This window comes from Augochlora pura, chromosome 9 (assembly GCF_028453695.1).
Source record: "Augochlora pura isolate Apur16 chromosome 9, APUR_v2.2.1, whole genome shotgun sequence".
In the NCBI taxonomy this organism is placed as follows: domain Eukaryota; kingdom Metazoa; phylum Arthropoda; class Insecta; order Hymenoptera; family Halictidae; genus Augochlora; species Augochlora pura.
Window position 1 is genome coordinate 2,166,065 of NC_135780.1, and position 21,940 is coordinate 2,188,004.

Below are 21,940 nucleotides of genomic sequence, written 5' to 3' on the forward strand. Positions count from 1 at the left end.
CATCTTGCGATCAACGATAGCAGCGTCATCTATACTGCAATTGATTGCAGCGCAGCATACAGTTTGCACTTCGTACTTTGCACTTTGATGCCTAAACGCATTTTAAACAATTTTGAGTGGCCTTCGTTGTTTTACGGTACAATACATAAGAAGAGACAGATGCTGTTGTAAACTCTGGAGGAATACACGTATTATTGAGTGAGAGAATGTTATTTAAAGCATCAGTAATATGCAGGATTCAAAAAATGCGAAAATATGATTCCAATGCTAGTTCAAATCTCCAAAAACAAAATGTCGAAGATCCGAATCCTTAACTTCTTTGTTGTAAAATTCTTCGCAGTCTCAATGATTCGAACTTGTTTAATAATTTATTAGGAAAGAAAATTAAATTTATATCTCTTGTATATTTACATTAACTCTAATGTTTAAGCATTGATAATAGAAGAATAGAATTTGTTCCAGGTTTGAAAGAAATGGATAATATCTGTATTTGGTAAATTGACAATGATTTTGACCTTTTGATAGGTGTAAAATAACGCACCGTTCATCGCTATGTAAAAGTTATAAAAGCGTCGTCCTTTTTTGTAATTTGTACTTTTCATAATGCCCTAACTAAATTCGAACGAAATTTAGGTGGCGCGGTAAGGAGAGTGTTCGGTTTCAAACGCTGATAATGAAGTGATTTCTATGACTATTCTTAAACGAAGTTAGAATTAAATCTTCCTGGATTTATTAAGATAGTCCTTTCATATATGTAGAATGTGCGGTAATTTTTATGTTGAAAAATATACATTGGAAGTTCTTATACATATACATACGCATTTGTGTAGAGTCTTATTACCGGAAGTGCAAGTTGACGGGCATCTCGTAGTTTTCCATTGTTAGCTAGAAACAAGACATGAATGCTATTGTTTAATCCATATTGCTTTTAAATATTTTAGATCCATTGAGAGCAGTTATCATTTAGCTGCATGCATTAGGTCACATCAATCGATGGGATAGTTGTTCTCTATTATAACCGCCAAATTCAAATTGATGCGAGCTGCATCTACATAAATACTCCGAATTTCTGCCTGAAACTTTGCAGATACAATTTTTATGTATGTTACTATCGATTGGAGTAAAAGAAAATCGATCTTTCATATCAGGTAAATCAGGTTCTCTTTTTTTGTTAACAAACGTGTCGCATCAGAAATATTTATTTTTGCTTGTGGGAGTTATTTGTAATAAGTTGGGATGCTAAAGCGTACTAGAGCGTCCGGGGAACTAAGCAGGCAATTGCAGAGCTAGCATCACCTCCTATGCCCTATATTGATCACGCGCTCTGCCAGTTCTTCCTCCCTCTTTGTCGTAGCGATTGCCGTTCTGATTTTACGGCGCACGTGCGCAAACATGTATTTACACACGGGATGCATCCGACGAATGTGAACGCACACGACACCACCACGGGCCTGCCCCTTCATTCTTCTTCCATCTTCCTAGTTCTAATGTTAGGATGCTCTCTTTTCGGGGAATGTTCACAGTCGCCCATTATACGAGCTTCCTTTTGTCGATTCGCATACAGCATGGTTGGCTGTTGGCTCATTCAATTCTATTTCTTCTCAACACGTTGACTATCGCTTGACTCGTGTACCAAATATCTAATCATTTCCAAATTCGGCTAATTTATTAATTCTTTGGCGAGGATCACCACTGTATCAGTGACAAGACCAATGTATGGTTTAATACTATTTAAGATGCTATATTCTTAATAGTTACTATGAGTAATTGGTAAAAAGTTATGATGTCTGTGGAGAATATTAAGCAACGTTTTGATATTATTTTTATATCTTTTTTCTCATTTAAAATTATAAAATGATAATTATTATCTGTTAGTTCATCTATTCAGTGAGACACAACTTCAGGTGGTGATTATAGAAACTTTCCCTTTCTTTTATTGCATATGATGGAACGGAATGATAATCGAGCAAGATAACAATTACTTCGTAGTATCGCATCCGTATTACGATCAAGGCCAAGGACCGCGAGACTATCGTGTGTTTGCTTTGGAACGATTCCAGTGGCTGAGCGTATCATAGGTAATACTACCATTTTGTTTTGACTACGGCCCGATTACTACTATGATTATTAATACCGGCGCTATCCCCGTAAATATAGATTCTGTCGAGAGTAAAATCGTTCAAAACAAGGTTAAAAAAACCGTTTTTATTTATAATACGTTATTACGGGGATAGATCGATAAAACTGGCCATTGAGAAGCCGCGTTCGGTGATAGCTACCGTTTGTTTTATCCTTCACGAAAGAAAATCTACAATACAGCTTTCCATGTTCAAATCGACAGTATAAAGTTTGTTATAAATTTTATTGAACATTCATTTGTTATTGATTTCAGAAACTGTACCCTCAGATTCCATCCTGTTCATAAACAGGCCATTCGAAAAGGGGATGCTTTCCTGTACTATCAGAGATAATTGAACAAGTTAAAATCCTTCATTACAAGTCTATATTTATCATTGATTTAAGAGAATTCAGTCTGAGACTCGATATTGTCAGTCGTGATAAACACAGTGTGGTATGAGAATTGTGGATGGTATATGACATTATCAGGCATAATTCAGTATTCAAGCTACTTCCTCATTAAAAATCTATGAAATTTATTATTGAATCAGGGAACTCCACTCTTGAGACTCCGCTTCGACAATCAAGAGTTAACATAACAAGATATTTGAATACAGAAAGCTTCAGTATACTATCCTATTAAAAATGTGCGAAATTTATCACTGATCCAAGAAACATTACCTCATCGGTCAGGGGTGAGTATACCAATTTATTTAAATAAGGGAAGTTCCACTATCAAGGAGAACTAATCATTCTACTTCATTAAACTCCTACTAAAAATCGACATAATTTATCATTGATTTAAGAACCTTCACTCCGAGGATACACCAGTCTGAGACTCCACCCGGTTGGTCAAGGATGGCCGTATCAAGCTCTTCCAATAGGGGATGTTTTATGGCATGATCGTACGTTTAATCTAGTACCTCAACGCATCCCATTAAAAATCCATGAAACAAGACATGATCTCAGAAAAATTGGACCAAGATACTTCGTAATTTGGACCAAGATACTTCGTAATTTGGAATTCGAGCTCACCGATACCAGTATCGGGGTGATCACTCCGAGTGTGTCCGGCAGTTCACGCTCAGGACATAATCAGACATCGTTCGACTGTTGTATCGTGGAATGCCGAGTCTCATTGTTAATTTACAAACGTTCGAAAGGGGTGAAAGCTCGGTCCGCTTCGCGTCTCCCGTAGGGGTTGCGTGCGACTCCGTTTGGCGAGGCTCGGTACGAGTGGGGGCGCGCGGAATCGACGAGGGCGCCGCGACGCGGCCGCCACTGTCGCCGCGACGCGGTGAGGGTTGAAGATCAGCGGGCGACGAGCGATGTCAGGGCTGCAGCCGCCGTCGGTTAACACGCACAGGTTCACACCCATTCTCGCTGAAACTCGCCAGCCCTTACACGACGTCGCGGCAAGCCTCCGCGAGATTCGTCTCTCGTTCGACGATCAGAAATCGAGTCGGGTAGTGTCGGTGAATAATCGTGGTGATCGGGTCGTTCCACGGGCGGACGTAAACCAGTGGGAGAAACGATTGTGATCGAGACTCGCAGCGAAAGTAATTCCCGTACCCTGGGAGGATCGAGTCTGTTCGTAGAGATGTCCTGTTGGACGAAGTCCTGTCTATCCTCTCGAAGAGACTTAGTCCTTCGAGGGAGGCGGGGATGTGAGTGCACCGCTTTCTAATCACGACATTGCGAGTGTCCTTCGAGGAGGGAGGGTGCGAGGAGCAGGCGGCGGAGGAGTAGGAGGAGAGGCAGATCCATCCATCCATCCGGTGGTCCACAGGAGTCGAATTGCATAAGAGCCTAGTCGCGCGTTTACCAGCACCGTGTTATGAAGCACCGCCGAGGATGTGCTTCTCCCGATCGGAAGCAGGAGTCGTCAGATCCCTCGTCGAGCTAGCACGAGGATAGCTGTCGGCAGTTCGGTATCGTCTTACATTGGCGGGTGATCCTCGCGCGATCCGAATGCCACAGAACGGGAACAGAGCAAGGGAGAGCAAGGATGCAAGGGGACAGGATGCTGGAAGCGAGCGAGGAGCCGAGTCCGGCGAAGCCTTTGATCAATAAGCCAGGAGTTCTAAGCCATCGGGAGTTCTGAGCTCGGTGGATCGTTCCGTGGAAGTGGAGACTCTGTTGCGAGGATGTAGGGGGGGCCCACAACCGGGGCCCCGAAGAGGGTTTCCTCAAGGACTGTCTCCGCGGACCGTACCGCCTTGACGGGATACGGTGATCGTCGCAGGGGCTGCCAGGTGGACTTGTCCGCTAATCCGCGGCCGATTTCTCCCGCCGTCGACGAGTGACAAGAAGTTCCTTCCGGATAATAATCGCGCGCGCTTGGGGGATCACCGGCCGGGCCGGGGGCGGGCAAGGTTGCGTATCTTAAACAGAAAATACTCGTCGCGTAGATCACTCTCTTTTACTCTCTCTGCCCCGTTCGTGTTCTAGTCCCGTAGTCGGTGTGGAACCTCGGTGTCCTTAGAACGCCGCTGGTCCTGTTCTCCGTAGTGCGTCTTTTCGAGGGTGAAGCAAGAATAGGGGATCGCCGGCTCCGTCTTTTGTTACCGATTGCGGAGAACTGTGTGCGGCGTCGGACAGAGCAGACACCGAGGAAATATGCGCGTTTACGTTTACAGGAAGTGTAGATATTGTCGGTGAAAAGTAGGTCGCGCGAGGTCGATAGTACCATCGAACGTTAAGCGAAAATGCGAGAGGAAACGGAAGGAATCGCACGCGGTTACGACGACGTTAACATCGGCGAATCGTTTTCTCAGCGATGACGGGCCTGTGATACCGTGCGCGCCCGGAGTCAACGTTCTCTCTCTTTCTCTTTCTCTCAGTCTTCATCTTCCCTCTCTTTCTCTTTCTCTCAGTCTTTATCTCCCCTCTCTCTCTCTCTCTGTCACTCTCTCTTTCTCTTTCTCTATCTCCCTGTCTCTCCTGCCGAAACATCACCCGCCGCTCTACAGCATCTGACCGAGTAGACCGACCGTCTACCCGCTCGACACAGCGAAAATGGTCGATCTCGGGGGATACATTATCATACTGATCAACCACAATGACAAGATCAAACTGTACGGTGAGCATCGATTGCCCCTCCACACCTGCTTCTCTATAGATACAAGGCCGAGATGGGTGCACGAGTACCCGACCGCTCTCTCTCTCTCTCTCTCTCTCTCTCTCTTTCTCTCTCTTTCTCTCTCTGGGATATTCGGGTACGGTGCATTCGAGTACGCCGTTCCACGTTATTTAGTGTCCTTAATACTTCGATCGTACCTCGCTTTTCCTTTTGGAAGCTGGATTCGACGGGGGTCGCGACCATTCCACGGGTCAATGTGACCCGATTCAGATTTACTTATATAGGGGCGCGAAAATTGCGGGGGTTGAGTTTTTGGACGTCTCGAATTTGTTGATCTCAGCAAAAGTTTTTAACAGGCTTTGAAATTTTTCCGACTTATTTTTAATCTATTTTTGTCCAGCGAAGTTTGATAAGACACATAGAGAAAACTAACAAGGTTTTCTTCTGTAATTAGAATTTCAAATGCTACAATTTCTATTGCCAGAATTTCTTAGGCTAGAAAGTCCATCTGTAGAATATATTTATTATTTTTCAAAGGATCTATCGTTTCTTTAAAAGCTACTTGTTGTTAACAATTTTTTATCTTCAAAATTTAATTCAATGATTGAATATCTGTAAGGAAAAAGTAGAATTATTTTACTACGGATTAGAAGAACTAGTGTTTCAAATCTTTGTCACGTAGTCCGCAAATTTACAGTATTCTTTATTTTTACAATTTATTTATGGCTTTTTATCGAAACACAGTGGGGTATGATTTATTTTCTGAGTTCCAAAATTCTATTTGGCAAATCGAGGTCGCTCGAATTTTTCAGAAATTGCTACCTCAGAGCATGCTACCCTCTTTAATTAGAGGACTTGTTCTCTGAATACGGGCTGAATTCGCGTTTAAATTTGAAATTGACCTGTACATCTCGCGTCTGGCCATATGTGTGGGACGTCGGTCAACTAAAAGGAAAAGAAGAAAAGGGAGAAAAAAAAAGAAGTGATATTTCGTTGGCCGCTGTGAAAGAAGCTCCTCCTCTGCCGTCTTTAATTAGCAGCGGTGTTTGCCGTTTAATGAGTGGCCGCGAAGGTGGTCGTCAAGCACGCAGAAGTTTAGCTTCACCTCCGCTTTGAAGCTTCTTTCATTAAAGCCATGAATATCGCGCAAAATTCCTCGTCCTGCTACAAATAATCGGATCACTTGTCTGACCGGGCACCGTCCCTTTCTACTGTCCCAGCAGATATTGCCCGCGCCGCTGTTACATTCTACGTAATCCTCTTTAGTCCGTTATCGCAAATGATTCTCGTTGAATACAGAAACATTTTTCCCTGACACGCGCGCACACACGCCTACGCACGATTACGTGAAATTTTGTTAGTAATTGAAACAATTTCGGACGGATCGCAGGTTCGCCGGGCAACGTGGACACGCTGGAGGTGGCAGATGAAATTTTAGAAGTTAATGGCAGCACGTTGGAGAACGCCAGCCAGCCCGAAGTGATTCAATATATATACGAGGTACTTAACGTTTATTTATCACCGAAATTCCAGTTCGCATCCGTTCCCCATGCGAGTCTATTAAAACGCGAGAACCGGCGTTAAAGTGCCAAAAAGTTTCCACTTTCAAGATAAAGAGCCGTCGACGCCTCTTCCCTCTGATTAAACTCGATTTTCTCTCCGATTGCTGCCTCTGGCTGGTAAAAATTGATCGGCGTTGCGCATAGAATTGTTGAGAAATTTACTTAGACACGTGATAAATATTATACGTACGAATGTGATGGATTATCAGGTGAAAATTTCAAAATACATTCTCATTTTTTGAAAAAAGATAAATAAAAATTGGTAGCCCGAGAGGGCATTGAGCCACTGTTTTTAAATACCTAGAACGATGAAAATCACGGTAAAGATTGTCGAAGTAAATTATTTCATAAAAACTCGCATACAAAATTCAGCTTAGATATAAGGAAAGTATAGTAGGAAACTGATAAATATGAAAGTTTATTAATTTAGCGTGAACGAATAATTTTGCCGGAGCTCGAATGTTATTCCGACGACTCACAAAATCCTTTTCTGTCCGCAGTGCATCAAATCCCGAACAATATGTCTGCGGGTCCGAAGAAGAAGCGGAAACAAGAGGGGTGAGTGTCCATCGAAAAGCATTTTCATTAGCATAATTCCGCGGCGGGCAAGAAACGGGAATAGTATCGTAACAGTTGGCCGAGCAAACGTCTCGAATGACTTCTCATTAGGAGCGGCGCAAAGCGAGGGAAAAATCGATGTGCAAAATGGACCGTTAAAGAGGATAAACGTGTCACGTCGAACGATTAGAAGTACCAAACGGTATATCGATTTTCAGTAGCCGGCTCGATCGTAGCCGCAACGATAGGTCCGTTAATACGACGCGACAGGGTACGATTAAACATACGAACGCTGCCATTATTTTGCCGGCGAGACTCGTCCGCAGGATCGCATGCCGCCATCTTTAATCGGTTGCCTGTTGCCAATTAGCGGGAACACTTTCACCGCTGCGAATTATCCGAACCCCGTACATTCCAATAATCACAAATTTTCCATGGAGTCGCAAGTTCTCGGATTCGGGTGGTCATGATTTTATTTGGCTACTATGTGACAGGACCATCGCGTACCTAATATTTTTTTCATGTACTTGGCAATGTAGGGTACATTGTTAATATTAGTATTCAAAATATTCGATATCTATGAGTTCTCTATTCTCATTAATTTAAATGCTTAGTAGCTACATTGTTTGAATACTTTCTGGGGCTACTATCAGGTACAGACATCAGATTTTTCTTCAATTATTTGGCAATGCAGGGTACACTAGGAATATTAGTATACTATTAATTGATTATAAATTTTAGTATTTAGATCTTTTAGTACCCAGCGTAGAATACATTCTAAATTTTCATTCATCCACATATCCACCTCGAGTTCGGTTATCTATTTCTCGACAATCTGACAGCACTGTGTAAATCGAAGATTAATTTGCAAGCAATGATAGACAACATACAAATTACGTACGTGCTTAATACAATTTGATCGTGTAATTTCAAAGGAACATTTTCAAGCAAAGAAACGATTAAAAAAAATAAAAAAAAGGCTCAAAAAATCACACAAAAATCGGCACGAATCCCAGTGTAGCCGCCCTTGCGAAATTCGATTAGCCCTCGACCCTCGAACGATGCCATCCGAAATCGTTGACCCAAAGCATTCCCTGACATCGCCAATCAACAAACCTAAAACCCGACAAACAGTCCCATAAATCCTATTAAACCGACGAGTGCATCGGTTCGGGAGAAACGAAAAACAAAAAAAAAAGAAAAAAAGGGAACGCTCAATTTCCGAATAAAGATCCATCGAACCGACCTTAAGCGAATACGTGCGCGATCGTACACGTCCAACGAGCGTGTGTGTCATAGCAATTTCACCGGCGCGATGTGCAGGTAAATCGTCGGCCGATTTCGTGTCTCCTCGTGCGATTCCGGCAGTTCGCCAGGTAAACGTTCGGGTCGCCGTAATCGTGACGCGCGGCTGCGGGTATACGTAGTGGAGTTCGCGAGGACGGTGGTGGGGAGGGGAAGGGGCCTTTGGGCCCGTTGAACGGCAGAGTGGCGCGAGGCCGGAGGGGTAGGGAGAGGGCCCCGGCGTTCGCCGCGGAGAACTCGGAGAGAGGTCCCAGGAGGAACCGAGCGAATCTAACCTTCGAATGTATCCGCTGTCACGCTCGGTCCTCGCTAGTACGGAACCGTCCATACGTGCCAGCGGTTCCGCGGCTCTGCCGTCTTCCTGCTGTCGAAACCGACAGTGTTCGTGTGTCAGAGGTCGTCGGGTATAGCCGAGCGGGTACGAGTCGCTGCGTGCGATCGGTAGCAGGCTGGTGCACGCCGAGAGAGCGGCTTCTTTTTCGCGAGACCGTACAAGCAGGAAGGAAGCGGACACGTCCGTGCTCCGACAGTGCTGTGCTGTGCTTCGACCGAGGCTCTACCGTGGTTCTCCAGGTTTCGCCGCTCTACTCGCCCCCGGTTTCCCTTCTGGCCTCTCTCGGCCTGTTCTTTGCCGATCAGTTCTTCCCGCTGTTTCTGTGCGCGTGTGTGTCTCTTTTCTGTGTGTTTCGTCGTTCTTTCGCTCGCTGTCCGCCCGCCGGTCGCCTTACCGGTCGACGGAAACCGGGACAAAGAGCCAGATGGCAGCTGGATACGTGGACGATCGTTGCAGGAGGCCGTGGACACGAGCCGACGACCAGCCACGGAATCTTTCCACGATTTCTGACCGGCGCCGTTACCGTTAATCGCCGATCGACGCTCGACGCTCGACGCTCGCTGGATCGCCGGCGAAAGGTGACCGATCTTTCTTCCCCCTGGTTCCGGAACAAGCGGACGAACGTACACGAATTAGTTACCTACTCGGCGCGGTCGATGTCCTACTTAATTCCCAGCGATTTTCAATGATTCAGACCTATTTATGCGTTGCTTTCGTCGAGTCGTTAGCTCGTGGCAATTGCCTGCGGCAGCCCACTCGTTTACTGATCGTGGGTAACCAGTCTCGTGCCACCGATCTTTCGTTCCTCGATTTGACAAGGTATACAACTGTCCGACAAATCGTGTGCCCGTTAGAATTTATGCGTACAATCACGCGTAAAATCAATGGAATTTCTCCAAGCAGATCTTGACACTAGTTTTTTTTCGGGTCACTAGCAAAACATCTGTTTTCTATTAATTTATGAAAGTGACGGTAAAGCATTTACTCTGAGCCTTAATTTCAGTATTATTGCCATATCTTCCTCAAGTAATAGATATGTCGAATAAGTAACTAATAAATGTATCGTTACAATCTGATCAATCTTAAATTAAATAACTGGCGACAACTAGTGTTACAGAGTCTAGCCCACCGAAAAATATTATATCCTATCTTGAAGGACGATTTTCAAGTTTCAGTTAGCTAGCAGCTGTTTTCGTAACCGTAAACAGTGTAACCATCAATTGGCTTTATACGTTGGAACCGCAAGCTTGAATTTCCTTAGATCTCTCGGATTCTCGAATTGAGAACCATCTTCAATAATTACCATCCGTTTAAAAATTCTATCACCGTATCTTCGAGGACTATCTCCGCATTCTCTGGCCTATAAGCAGCTGTCTGCTTAACAGTAAACAACACAACCGGTGTGACTCAATTAGCCTTGTAAGAAATGTATACAATTACGCGATGAATCGTTTGCTCGTTAGGATATATGCATAGAAGCATGCGCGTAACGCGCGTAATTTTGTCCGACCAGTTCTTAAATGGTTCTACCCGTTTAAAAAAATCTATTACCTCATCTTCAAGGATCATCGGTATCTTATAGTCTGCTAACAGCTGTCCTCTTGATAGCAACCAGCGTCACTGGCACGTCACGTTCGCCTTACAAGAACTCCAAGGTTGTCTTTACTTAAGTCATCTGCAATTTTTACAACGTGCTCTCGAAGAAATTGTTACTTGCGGGAAGCGTCCGTTAAGGTTTTAATAATTCTATTGGATTTTTGCAGGGAGCTCGTTGTGATTTAGTGTTCCAAAATACTGTCGAATACGTGCGATTTCCATCGGAATCGCAGGACGTTGCTCAACGCTTGTTATCGACTCACAAAGCGTCGTGGCTTCAGTCGACTGATTTTACGTTTCGGAGGATCGCGATCGGTTTTTCGGACGCGCACTCGCTTACTAAGGACACGTATTAAGGCCCCGTTTGAAGGATTGTGCAGATAGAACGCGCAATCGTCCACGGTCGCATGTAATGCGGGCCGTATCTCGCATGACTGTCGCACAGCGGAACGAAACGTCTATCTTCTTGAGCGTCATCGGACAAAATTTACTGTCGAAATTTTCTATTACAGCTTTTCTATAATAAACCTCATTAGTCTTTAAATCATCAATTTTTTCCATATTATTAGATATTTTTTGACTCCATTCAAGTGTCATCGTTTAATAACTGTATAAAATAATCCAACAAACTCAATGCTATCGTCGTTCAACCACTGATTTCGAATTTTGCTAAAAACCATTCAAGGTCTGAAACACCTAAATTCACTCCCTCGGTGATAAGGTTTTAAGAAGTGGAAAAATTAGCCGCTGACAGATGCGATCAATAAAATAAATCGCAGCTATTACCAGCTAATTTTTCTACTTCTTAATTTCCGGTTTCCACTTTCATTTCTTCGCGTTCTCTTATGCTGCGAACGTTTATTAGAAATTCAATGCGGCCGTGGCATAAAATGTCGACGATTGGCCGACGATGTCCACGAAAATAGGTGTTTCGTTTCATCGTGCACCGTCGCGACACGGCAGCAGAAAATGAGTTTTCGTGAGCTCACGTCGCCGGGGCGACGCGGATCCGCTCTCGCACGACGGAGCAATGTGTCATCGTTTTACGCGACACGTTAATAGGCGAAAACGGAGACAAGGCATCCGTCATGGTTGCAGTCTCTGGGTTAGAGAGCCGATGCGTGGGACGCGGTGCGATGCGAGCGGTATCGCAACCGGCATCGACCGCCGATCAGAGTGGGTTTCAAATGCAAATTTGAATATAATCGAATCCCATTCGGCCGCCTAAGATCCTGTCCGCGGAAACCGCCGTGCTTATTTATGCCGCCGCAGTTTCCGTTCGCGTAATAATCTTTGGGAAATTACGATCTATTTTCGTTGGTATACGAAGTCGTCCGACAGAGACGCAGCTACTCGTGATTTAGGTCCCGGTCTGTGTGCGGAAGTCAGCAATTCCTTCGTTTCTTTAATCATTTCAGAAAGTCATTTAGTCCCCCTCGCTGTTTCAAATTAAAACAGCTACTCGCTTTTGTCTTAAAGACTTGCGACTTCTAAAGCCGCTACGCCCGACCTCTGGTTTAATAAGATTTACAATTTTTCTCCCTCGGCTCGGGACTCCGCGCGGCGAGAAAAAATTGCCGCGAGTTGTGCAACGCACGGTCTCCGAAATAAGATCCCCGTTTGAAAGGGAAGTCCATTAATTTCCTGCGCGGGAAATTCGAAAAAACTTGCCCGGCTTTCGGATCGCGCAAGCGGGCGATCGTTTCACAAATTAGAAACGATATTACGAAATCCTGTAAGCGTATCCCTAAAGTTTCTACAGTTTCGCGTTTAGCGCGCTCTCGTTCGTCGTCGACTGAACAACAGTCCTCGAACTGCAAAACAACGAAAAATTGGCCCGAACAATCTCCATTTCCGTACGAATTCCATCGTGTTCCGGGCATTCGTCGACTCCGACGAGCGACCGCCACCGCAAAAAGCCGGCGCTGAAACTTTTAACTCCCGCGTTGCCCGTCGAAATATATATATATATATATATATATGTATTCGCGTGTGTCAGAAGTTGATCCGCGCCGCTACAAGCTAGATTAATTAATCGATGAGCCGAGTAATCTTTCATGTGTTCGGGCGGCCGGTAGCCGCCGTCACTGTTAACGCGTTATCTCGATTTCCCCGGTGCTCGCGTACCGACTCGGGACTTTCAGCCTCGGTGTACAAACGGACCGTCGGCGATTATGCAAATTCCCTTTCTCGTAGACAGTCTCATTCGCGACACGGTCGATTCGTTGATTGAGTTTGCCGCGCGGGTCGGTGGAAAAGCAGCCGACGAAATTTCAGAGAGTTGAATACCGAGCACGTGGCACGTCGGACGAGGTATCGCGCTCCGGTTCCCGCTTTTCAGTTTTATTTCTTGTCCGACCCTGTCTAGGACGAGGACGGGGGCCCGCAGTAAAATAAAACCCGTCGGCGACGGTGAAAATGGATTTGTTTGAGAGATTGGAAGCACCTCCGCGAAACGCTTCGCTCGGGGTCCTTGTGTTTTATCGTCGCATCGATCATCGACACGGCGATGGCTGTTTACGGTCGGTTTATTAGTCTATCTGCGATGCTTCGGGTTATTTGCAGGCGCTCGATATTAACAATTTTCCGCGAATCTCGAGGAATAACATCGCGCGGGCTACGGGCCGGGGGGGGGGGGGGGGGGGACGATCCTCTCCGGGGACGGCATCGTGACTCGCTCCGGCTGGCGCGAGCCTCTCCGAAGCATTAGCGAGTGCATAATGCGTTCATAATTGCCAACGTCGACAGACATTATCGCGTAATTAGGTTTACGAGCGACAAATGGCGATTGCTTTTTCGATGGACTCGATAATTAACCGGTGCCTTTTCCGCGGACGAATTACCTTGGACGTTCGGCTCGCCTTCACAAAGGACCGGAGAGCGCGCCATTAACGCGGACGGGGATCACCGGCGGCCGATAGATCATTTCGATTCAGCCAGCTCCTGCGAACTTCGATGAGTCCATTTTAAATAGTCACCCGCGCCGAGCTTCACGGGGTCGATCCCGGGCAGACACGGGCGGGGAACGCTTTGAGTGGGCGTGGTTTCGCTCGGATGGAACCGGGGCGGTGCCCTGTAGGGCAATCTTCGTCCTTGTTTGTCCCAGATTCTATTCAGATTTAGCTTTGGAGACTGCAATCACTTTTCACTTTGAATTCTTCGCTTTTCGTTCAAAGACTGCTTTGTAGTTACCAGAGAAAACGGAGGGGGTTGTTATCGATAGGATTAGATCGTGGCGCAACGATAGCAAGAGGTATTTGCTCCGGGAACGCCTTGGAATGCCCCTGGGGCCAAGAGCCTAGTCAGATGTCAGAGAATGAAGACATAGTGGGCGTGGCTGTTTGCTCTTCTTCTGTTAAGATTGCGCTGCGTGGGCGTGGCTTCTTGATCTTCCTTTCTAAAGATTGCTACACGTGGGTGTGACCTAGAGAGCCAACGTTGACCTACCTTGGACATCGTATCCCGTGAAAAATTATTTTCGAATTAGCTTCTAATTTTCTATTAACCTTGTCAGATTCTAATTTCTAATGAGAATCCAGGTAATATATTCTAATTAGTCTTTCACTTTGTACTTGATCTTCGTTCACAGAATGCTTTCGGTTGCCTTGAAAGGCCAAAGTAAAATAATATCACAGAGCTAACATCTGGCTCCTTCATTGTGGAGATTGCACTGAGTGGGCGTGGCTATCAGCTCTTCCACTCTACAGATTGCTCTATGTGGGCGTGGCCTAGAAAGATTCGAATTAGCTCCTAGTTGTCATCTGAATATGTTGCGCCAGTACAATTAATATTGCGATATCTTATACAGAACGATTTCTTTTACTGGATATTGATCTTCGTTCGTTCAGAATTTTTTTACACTTTTTCATAAGCTGTACAGAAATGTTTTTCAGATCTCTTAAGAACTACCATTTTTCACACGTTTAATTTACATAAAAAAATAATTGCGTGAATTTGGATAAATATATTTGACGAATTTTTTTACGATAAATATGAAATTAATTATGTTTTCAAATAGGTAGAGGCACAGTGATTGGCTACTCCGCGGTAACCGACTCCGCTAACCTAACACACTTTAGGGTAGTTCACAGCAACGTCTATGCCCGTTTTAAGAGTAGAGCAGGTCGTCGTATTTTCTAGTGGAAGTCGCAACGATTCCGCGCACCGGTAACACCGGCCGCGCCGCGCTGGCCCGATAAACGCGCGTGCTCGTATTTGCGTATCGGGCGCAGGGGAGGCTACGCGAATGTTTTGCCGACGAAGGGGCAACAATCGGTCGGTGCACGACGCGTATCGACGTGCGTGCACGCTTCGACGTTGTTTCCAAACCGCTGCGCACCGCGCGCGCGGTTTCCACGAATCCGCTTTCTTCCGGAGACACTTTCGCGCCGGGCTGCGCCGCGATGCAACGCGGTGCAACCGCTAACGAGTTACCGTTCCGATGGATCGATACCCGCGGATCGGCTGCATAGAAAATCGGTACATATTTCGAAACTGTTCGTTTCCATGGCCGTCGACCACGCCGCGAAGTCGCTACGAACTATAAAAGCCGATAACGTGGGCGGCGACTGGTTCGGAGCATGTTCTATCGTGCTACGAATTATTAGAATTATTACTTATTATTATTGCTACCGGACCCTTTCAAATCGTACAAACGAAATAGACATAATCTTCGGATAAGCGTTAGATAAACGTTAAAGATAACTAGATTGATTATGATTATGATTATAGATAGATTATGACAGAGATAGTGGTATCAGTAACACGCTCGCACGGTTAAAGAAATATTTAGCACTATGACTGTCGCGTCACTCATGTGTGTCGGATGGAATTATTTGCGCGGATTTTAAAACGATCTTTTACGATAATTTATTGCAATTCTCTGATTTTGCGTCGAAGGGATGAACACGAACAGTTATCGAAAACGATCAAAATTGCCCGCATGGTTTCTGGAAAAATCGATGCTTTGATTAGGTCCGGGAACAAATTCGCGACGCGAAAACTTCGAGTTTTATACGGTTCGTGGCATATAAAATGCTCTCCGGTTTCCACGAGCAAACGGCTTCGAAGTTGCGAGATTTTCGTGGTCGTGACTCGGCTACGAAATAGTTCGAATGGTTATCGAGATTTTAATCGAATCATCGGTTTGCGGCAAGTTTTTCCGAACAATCGGAACGCGTGACGGCGGAATGCAATCGGCGGACGCTGGCTAGCAAGTTTCCGAGATTCTGCCGCGAACTGTGGCTTTTCAACGATAATTTCCTCGAGCAGTTGTACAACTACGGGGGGGCCGCTCACCGTCCCGAAGGTGTACGAGAGTTCGATCCCGGGAAAGCGATATCAATTTCGCAGCCGCATTCCCCAAAGAAGTTGGTCCGTCGCCCAACATAGAGCGATCCCGGCGTCGCCGGGGACCCGAGGATCGCGCACCTTTCTGGTGTAAAAATGGCCGTGGACCATGTATTCCGCAGCGGTGTTTATAGACCTGTGCAGTTTGACCTCGGATAAGCGAAAGACCAGTGATCCGGAGCACCCTTTGTGGCGTCAGAGATCGATGCGACTCATCTAGCCCTTCGATCCTGCGAAAATTTCAGCGCGCGAGCCCCGATGTATGTATGCCTCCGGCGGCACACGAGCCTGCTTGACCAGCTACGTTTGGTCCTATCTAACCCCCCCGAGTCCCATTTTCTCCATCGTTTTCTCTTTATTTCATTTTATCTGCTTGGTCCGGCGACCCTATCGATCCGCTGCAATTTTTCTCCTCTCTTTTCTCTCGCCTTATCAACTCTAATGGCAGCGATAACAGCGCCTGGGATGCATACACCCGGACTACGTTCCATTCTATTCGCCCTCTGCGACGGGTCCAATTTTTTTTTTTTTTTTTTCGTTCCTTCAGCTTCGCCTTATCAACTGCAACGGCACTGATAATCACGCTCGAGACGCGCGCACCAGATTTCCTTCCTGTTGATTCTGTACAGGGGGGCGCAATTTGCTCTTCTTTTGTTTTTCGTTTCGTCAACCGATGACGTCCGCGTTGCATCAGGGGTGCACGCAACCTCCCTCGACCGACTTCGAGAGCTCCTAACCCCTTTTCATCCCCTCGCAATGAGTGACATTTTTTTCCTTCTTATTTTCTACTTTGCCTCTTTTTCTTTACGTTTTATCAACCGATGACCTCGCCGCGCCCCGCACCCCGGATGCAGCGCAGCCCATTTCTCGACCAACCACGTTCCAGCACCGTTGAATCTCCAGCGACGAGTACCCATTGTTTTTTCCTTCCCGCTGCGTTTTTACTTCTCCGTTTTATGAAACGATAACGCTGATACCTCTCCGGAGGGCGCACGACGAGACCTTTCTCGACCACGCCGCTTTCCTGTCAACCCGTCGGCTCTGTGAGTGGCAGTTTTTCTTTTCTGCCTCGATCTGGCCAATTGATGACGTGCTCCCCCACCCTGCGTCGCGTCCACAGTCTTCCTTTCTAATTAATCCTTTTCAGTCGATCGTCCCGTTATCATTTTCCCGTTCATTCTCCGTTTTTTTAATGTTCTCGTGCTCGCTCGATATTGTAAACAGACCCGCACACTATTTTCCACCACGGTTATTTTCACAATCCCCCCCCCCCCCCCCCTCTACCCCGGTTTAGCGTTTCCTCGACAGACAACGCCCCCGTATCGCGATCGATTCCACTTTTTCCTATCCGTCGAATTTTTATCCCCTTTTATTTCATCAATCCACTCTGTTCTCCTGTCGGCTCTCTAACCGAGAGCGGCACGTCTCCTTTCGAATTTTCTTCTTTCCGAGTCTCGCGGGGCGGTGGCCTGGTCAATTGTGGTTCGGAGCATTTAAACCGCTTATTCGATTAGTTAATTTTCGGCAATTAACGCTGGATTTGCGGAGAACTAAAAGCAACTGTTTTATATTACTTTATTTAAAAAGTAACAATAGGACATTTATTCTGATTTTATTCTGACTTTAAACAAGTGTTACTGCAATATTTAGCAGAAGTGAGACATATATTTAATACATAGTCTAATACTACGTAATAGAGTAATTGTTTTAATTCTGAACCCCTTGCACTATGATTCCTTTCACGCTCTATTAATTAGCATTTATTAGTTATTCTATTACATAGTATTAGACTATGTATTAAATATATGTCTCACTTCTGCTAATATTACACATATCACTACTGCTGTATTAATTAGCATTTATTCGTTCTTAATACTTTCTTTAATAGGACTAGATTCGAACCATTCGTATTTCTTATATTGTCTTTATTTATCTTCGTCTCTGTGCTTCGACAACAAAATCATTAAATTTGATTTCGATTCGAAATAAATTAATAATATACATATTTGTAGATCGTGCATGAAATCTTTATCACGATTTTGACTCGTTATTACAGCGCAAGGGGTTGAAAACGAAAAAACAATTTCTATGTATCGCGTATCTATGTTTGCTCGAATGTATAAATGCTAACGTCGAGAAATCAGTATTTTCTTCACGCAACATAATTTATACTTGACATAATCTATAGTCGAGAGACAATTACTGGAAGTTTCCGTCGCGAGCCAGGCTCGTCGAAGTATACCAGGTGGTTAACGTTTTAATTTCATTATTTAATAATAAATAATGAAATCCTTTGAGCTCTTAGCCTCGATTCGAAGCCGGTGCCCCAGATGAATATCCTACGGACGAGCTGCTCGATCGGCGGCGCATCGAGAGTCGATCGACAGGCGCGGAGCCTCGATCAGGCAAGCGCCATTTCTTCCCATTTCCTCTATCGCCATTCGTCCAGCCGATGGCGGAAGGAAACGGTCGTCGAACGGTTAATCGAGAGTCCCGATTGCGAATTCGAGGCTATCATTTGCGGCGGTTCAGGCTCGAGCGAGCGGTTCCGCGCGGAAAATAGGGAAGCGAGTTGCACGCACCGCGAGCACGGGACAATTACTGGATGCCGTTGCGGGCATAAGCTACGAGCGCGCGGGGTAGTGTCGGAGAGGAGAAGGAAGTACGAGGAAAAAAAAGGAGAGTAGCGTGATTTGTACCGGTTGCGCCGCGCGCGCGCGTAGAAAAAGACACGAGCGGGTGTGCGTGCGCGGGTTTTTTGTTTTCCGCGTACGTGTTGGGGGAGGCGCAGGTGTAGGCGTAGGTTACGGGGCGTGAAAACGAAGGGTGCAAGGGAGGAGAAAAATAGATCGTTGGAAAATATTTATACACTGGCCGGCTGTTTCGATTATCGGCTCGGCCCCAGGAGCGAATTCAAGGGGCTGATGGGCTGCGACCAGCCAGGCCACGCTTTCGGGGAATTTCAGCGGATCCACGGAAACCTGTTCGAAAATCCCAGGAACGCCTCTGCTAGGGACTTTTTTGCGCGAGAAATTACTGGATACCTGCTATTCGAGTCGGGGTGCATGTTACTACCTTTTCAAAGGGTCTCACTTCTTCCAGATTGGTCCAGGCGAGGTGAATTCCTCCGAAATGATACTAATAACAATTTATTCCTGCGAACGGGTAGAAAAAGTCTTTGTCGCAGAAGTGTAACATCAAATAGAGAGACCCTGTCTAATTGTTAGACTGGATAGTTTTTTAGGGAATGTGTTTGGACACAACATAGTCGAACCATTTTATCGGTCCGGGCTCGGTTCCTCGACCGTTCTAGCGAGGAGTACATCTGAGCCCATAATGCAATTAAATCCGTAAACCTTCAGGCAGCATGGCTCAACCATTTCCCGTGTCCAGATTTTTTATGCTCCCTTGTCATTCCATTTTCACTTTCCACTTCCTCTGCCACCTCTCCTTCCACCTTCCTACTAGCTGACAAATAAAAGGCCCGAAAGGGAGCGAGCGAAGAACATTATCATTACAAAGTACGACCGAACACGAGACTTCGACAACGCGTCGACGAACACGACTTTTTGTACCACCGACAACAACATTATATCCACGCGTCTCTTCATTGTATAGTTATTACGTTTTAAAATATACGTATCAAACATTAATTATCGGTCACCGTTTTAACCGTTTCCAAAGTGACGGATGTTGAGAATTGATATACCGAAACTCCCATCCAAGCACATACAGAATGAGTGAACAAAACATTGTTTAAGTGGTAATCGACGATGAACAAATTAAAAAATGATTTCGTTATAAACATTTCTGTTTGTTCAGAGGTGTGACAAAAGTGTTCCACTTGTTTGATCTCGAACAATAGACTGCTCGCATCCATCGCGACCGGCAGCTTTCTAAAAATTAATCAAACGTGTCGCCTACAAACTGTTCCCCCTTATCGCAAAGTAAATAGAAGCTTTAATAAAAATCGCGGTTGTTCCTTACCGCCCGCGATTCGACCGGAGCGTATTTTTCAAAAACCGAACCGCCGACTGCTTGAGAATCGAGCGCGACAGCTCGGCTCGTCGAGATCGTTTTTCAGCAGGTATTTTCCGACGGGTAGATCGAGGGCCGGCGAGATTCATGGTATGGTTTCGACGTGGATTGCCCGTCGTGTTCCCGTCCGACCCGACCGATCCGACCCGTCCCATTCCGTTCCGTTCCGTCCCGTTTTCGACGGCGAGAGGCGCGGACGTCCTCCCGAGTGCTCTAGATTACGCGACAGCCAATTTAGACAACGCGTTTCACGCTGCTAATGGTTCGATCTTATCGCGGCGTCAATCGAATTTACCCCCGCAGAGAGTGGAAAGTGGCCGACGCTAATCGAATTTACTTTCCCGGCGGGGTTCGACGCGGGGGCAGACGCGACGTCCGCTGCTCGCGCCGCTGAAAGCGCGCCGCCGATTCACGGAATTTCACCGGAACCGGCACCGGCACCGGGGAATTTCATAGCGGCCGATCGAGGCCCGAACACGACGGGGAACCAGCGTTTTTTCGGCTGGAATGCTGATCTCGCGCGATACCGCGCCGCGCCGCGATAGATCCGCGTTCCTGTTAGCGGTCCGCGAAATTGCTGCGTTCGCGCGGATTCCGTTCACCCTCGGGTATCGTCCATTTTTAATCGGGAGGGCCAAAAACGTCCAGCGTCTGAATTGTTTAGCTGCCTTGCATTTTAACTTACTTATCGGACTCGTTACGAACGTATTCGACGTGTGCTGTACTAAAAATGGAGTCTCTTCTATTGGTACTATCGAAAGCCGGCGATGGAAATAGAATAATACTTATGTAGGGTAGTGAAGCCGGTTACTAGCGGCTGAATAGTGCCTTTGGTTTGTTTTCGGACATAATTAACCTTACATTTATCCACTAAGACATATTAAAGTTTTCTACTCTTACTTTCTTTGTTCATGAATGAACGTATTCAATAAGTTATTGGATAAATATGAAATTACTTATTCCCAAAAATAAACTAAAGTTTATTATTAAACTAAAGTAAGCTTTGACCATTTGAAGAGGATTTTTAACTCTTTGCACTCGAGTGGCGCTTCTGAAGCGCCAATGAAAATTGTTACATAATTAACCAAATAATGTTGACATTATTAAATAGCCTTCTGTTAAAAGCATAACAGTTTTACGAGTCACAAGACTCGATCTGATATAGCAAATTATACTAAGTAATATACTACAGCTGGTCAAAATAGCAATTTTGAATCTAAGCTTAAAATGGCTTCGAGTGCAAAGGGTTGAATAGGTTCGAAAGATGTTATGTTGATGATGCGTTCGCAGTAATTGATTCTGCTGTACTTTGAGGCGCTGTTCACGATTATGTGACCACTCTGAACAGTTCAAAAAGACGAACACGGTAGAACTGCATTCTTGTTAGTCCTTGTTCAGGAAATTGTCGCTGGAAGCCTCGGCGCTAGAACTGTATTCTTGTTAGCGGTTCTGGAAATTGTTGCTTTACTGCTTTGAGAATTAAATTAGAACTGAATGAACGCAAGGAAGAGGGAGAAACTTGTTAGCAACTCCGTTACAGCACGCGGTGCTACTGTTCATAATTATTTCAGTGGACTGCGGCTTGCGTGCGAGCGTCTGCGATATTTGTTTGAAGAATTTTTATGCCCTTCCCTGAAAATGTGTATCCTCTCATTCTCAATGGTAAAGGAACGTCATTTACAATTATCCAGAACAGTTAAAATTGAAAACATATATCTTCCAATCGACGTGGATCATTTTGAACAGTTTACTATAGCAGATGTGACATTTGTCAAAATGTAGAAACATTTAAACAATTTCCAAATGCAATGGCATTATTTTTAGCTCGATAAAATTCTTGTCATGAAATTACTATATCGTATAAAAATTCGTAGGCTTCTATCAACGAGGGAAATTGGCGAAACAGACCCGCGCCAATCCGAAGTACCATTTCGTTTCCCATTAGCAGACCCCGGCGCAGTTCTCGCGAGCTTATGCAAAACGGCCGGCAGTTCGCGA

General features: G+C 45.4%; 1 protein-coding gene across 2 annotated transcripts in view; it reads left to right on the top strand.

The window, feature by feature from the left end:
- Nucleotides 1–4,544: 4,544 nt before the first annotated feature.
- Nucleotides 4,545–21,940, top strand: part of LOC144474662 (uncharacterized) — a 106,388-nt gene continuing 88,992 nt past the window's right edge. Inside the window, exons 1-3 of one of the 2 annotated variants that reach the window (XM_078189759.1) lie at nt 4,545–5,200; nt 6,591–6,700; nt 7,263–7,320. In XM_078189759.1, the coding sequence (XP_078045885.1) occupies nt 5,137–5,200; nt 6,591–6,700; nt 7,263–7,320 (232 nt within the window). In that variant the 5' untranslated portion in view covers nt 4,545–5,136. The remainder of the gene's footprint in view (nt 5,201–6,590; nt 6,701–7,262; nt 7,321–21,940) is intronic. The other variant, XM_078189758.1, reaches the window with a different exon arrangement.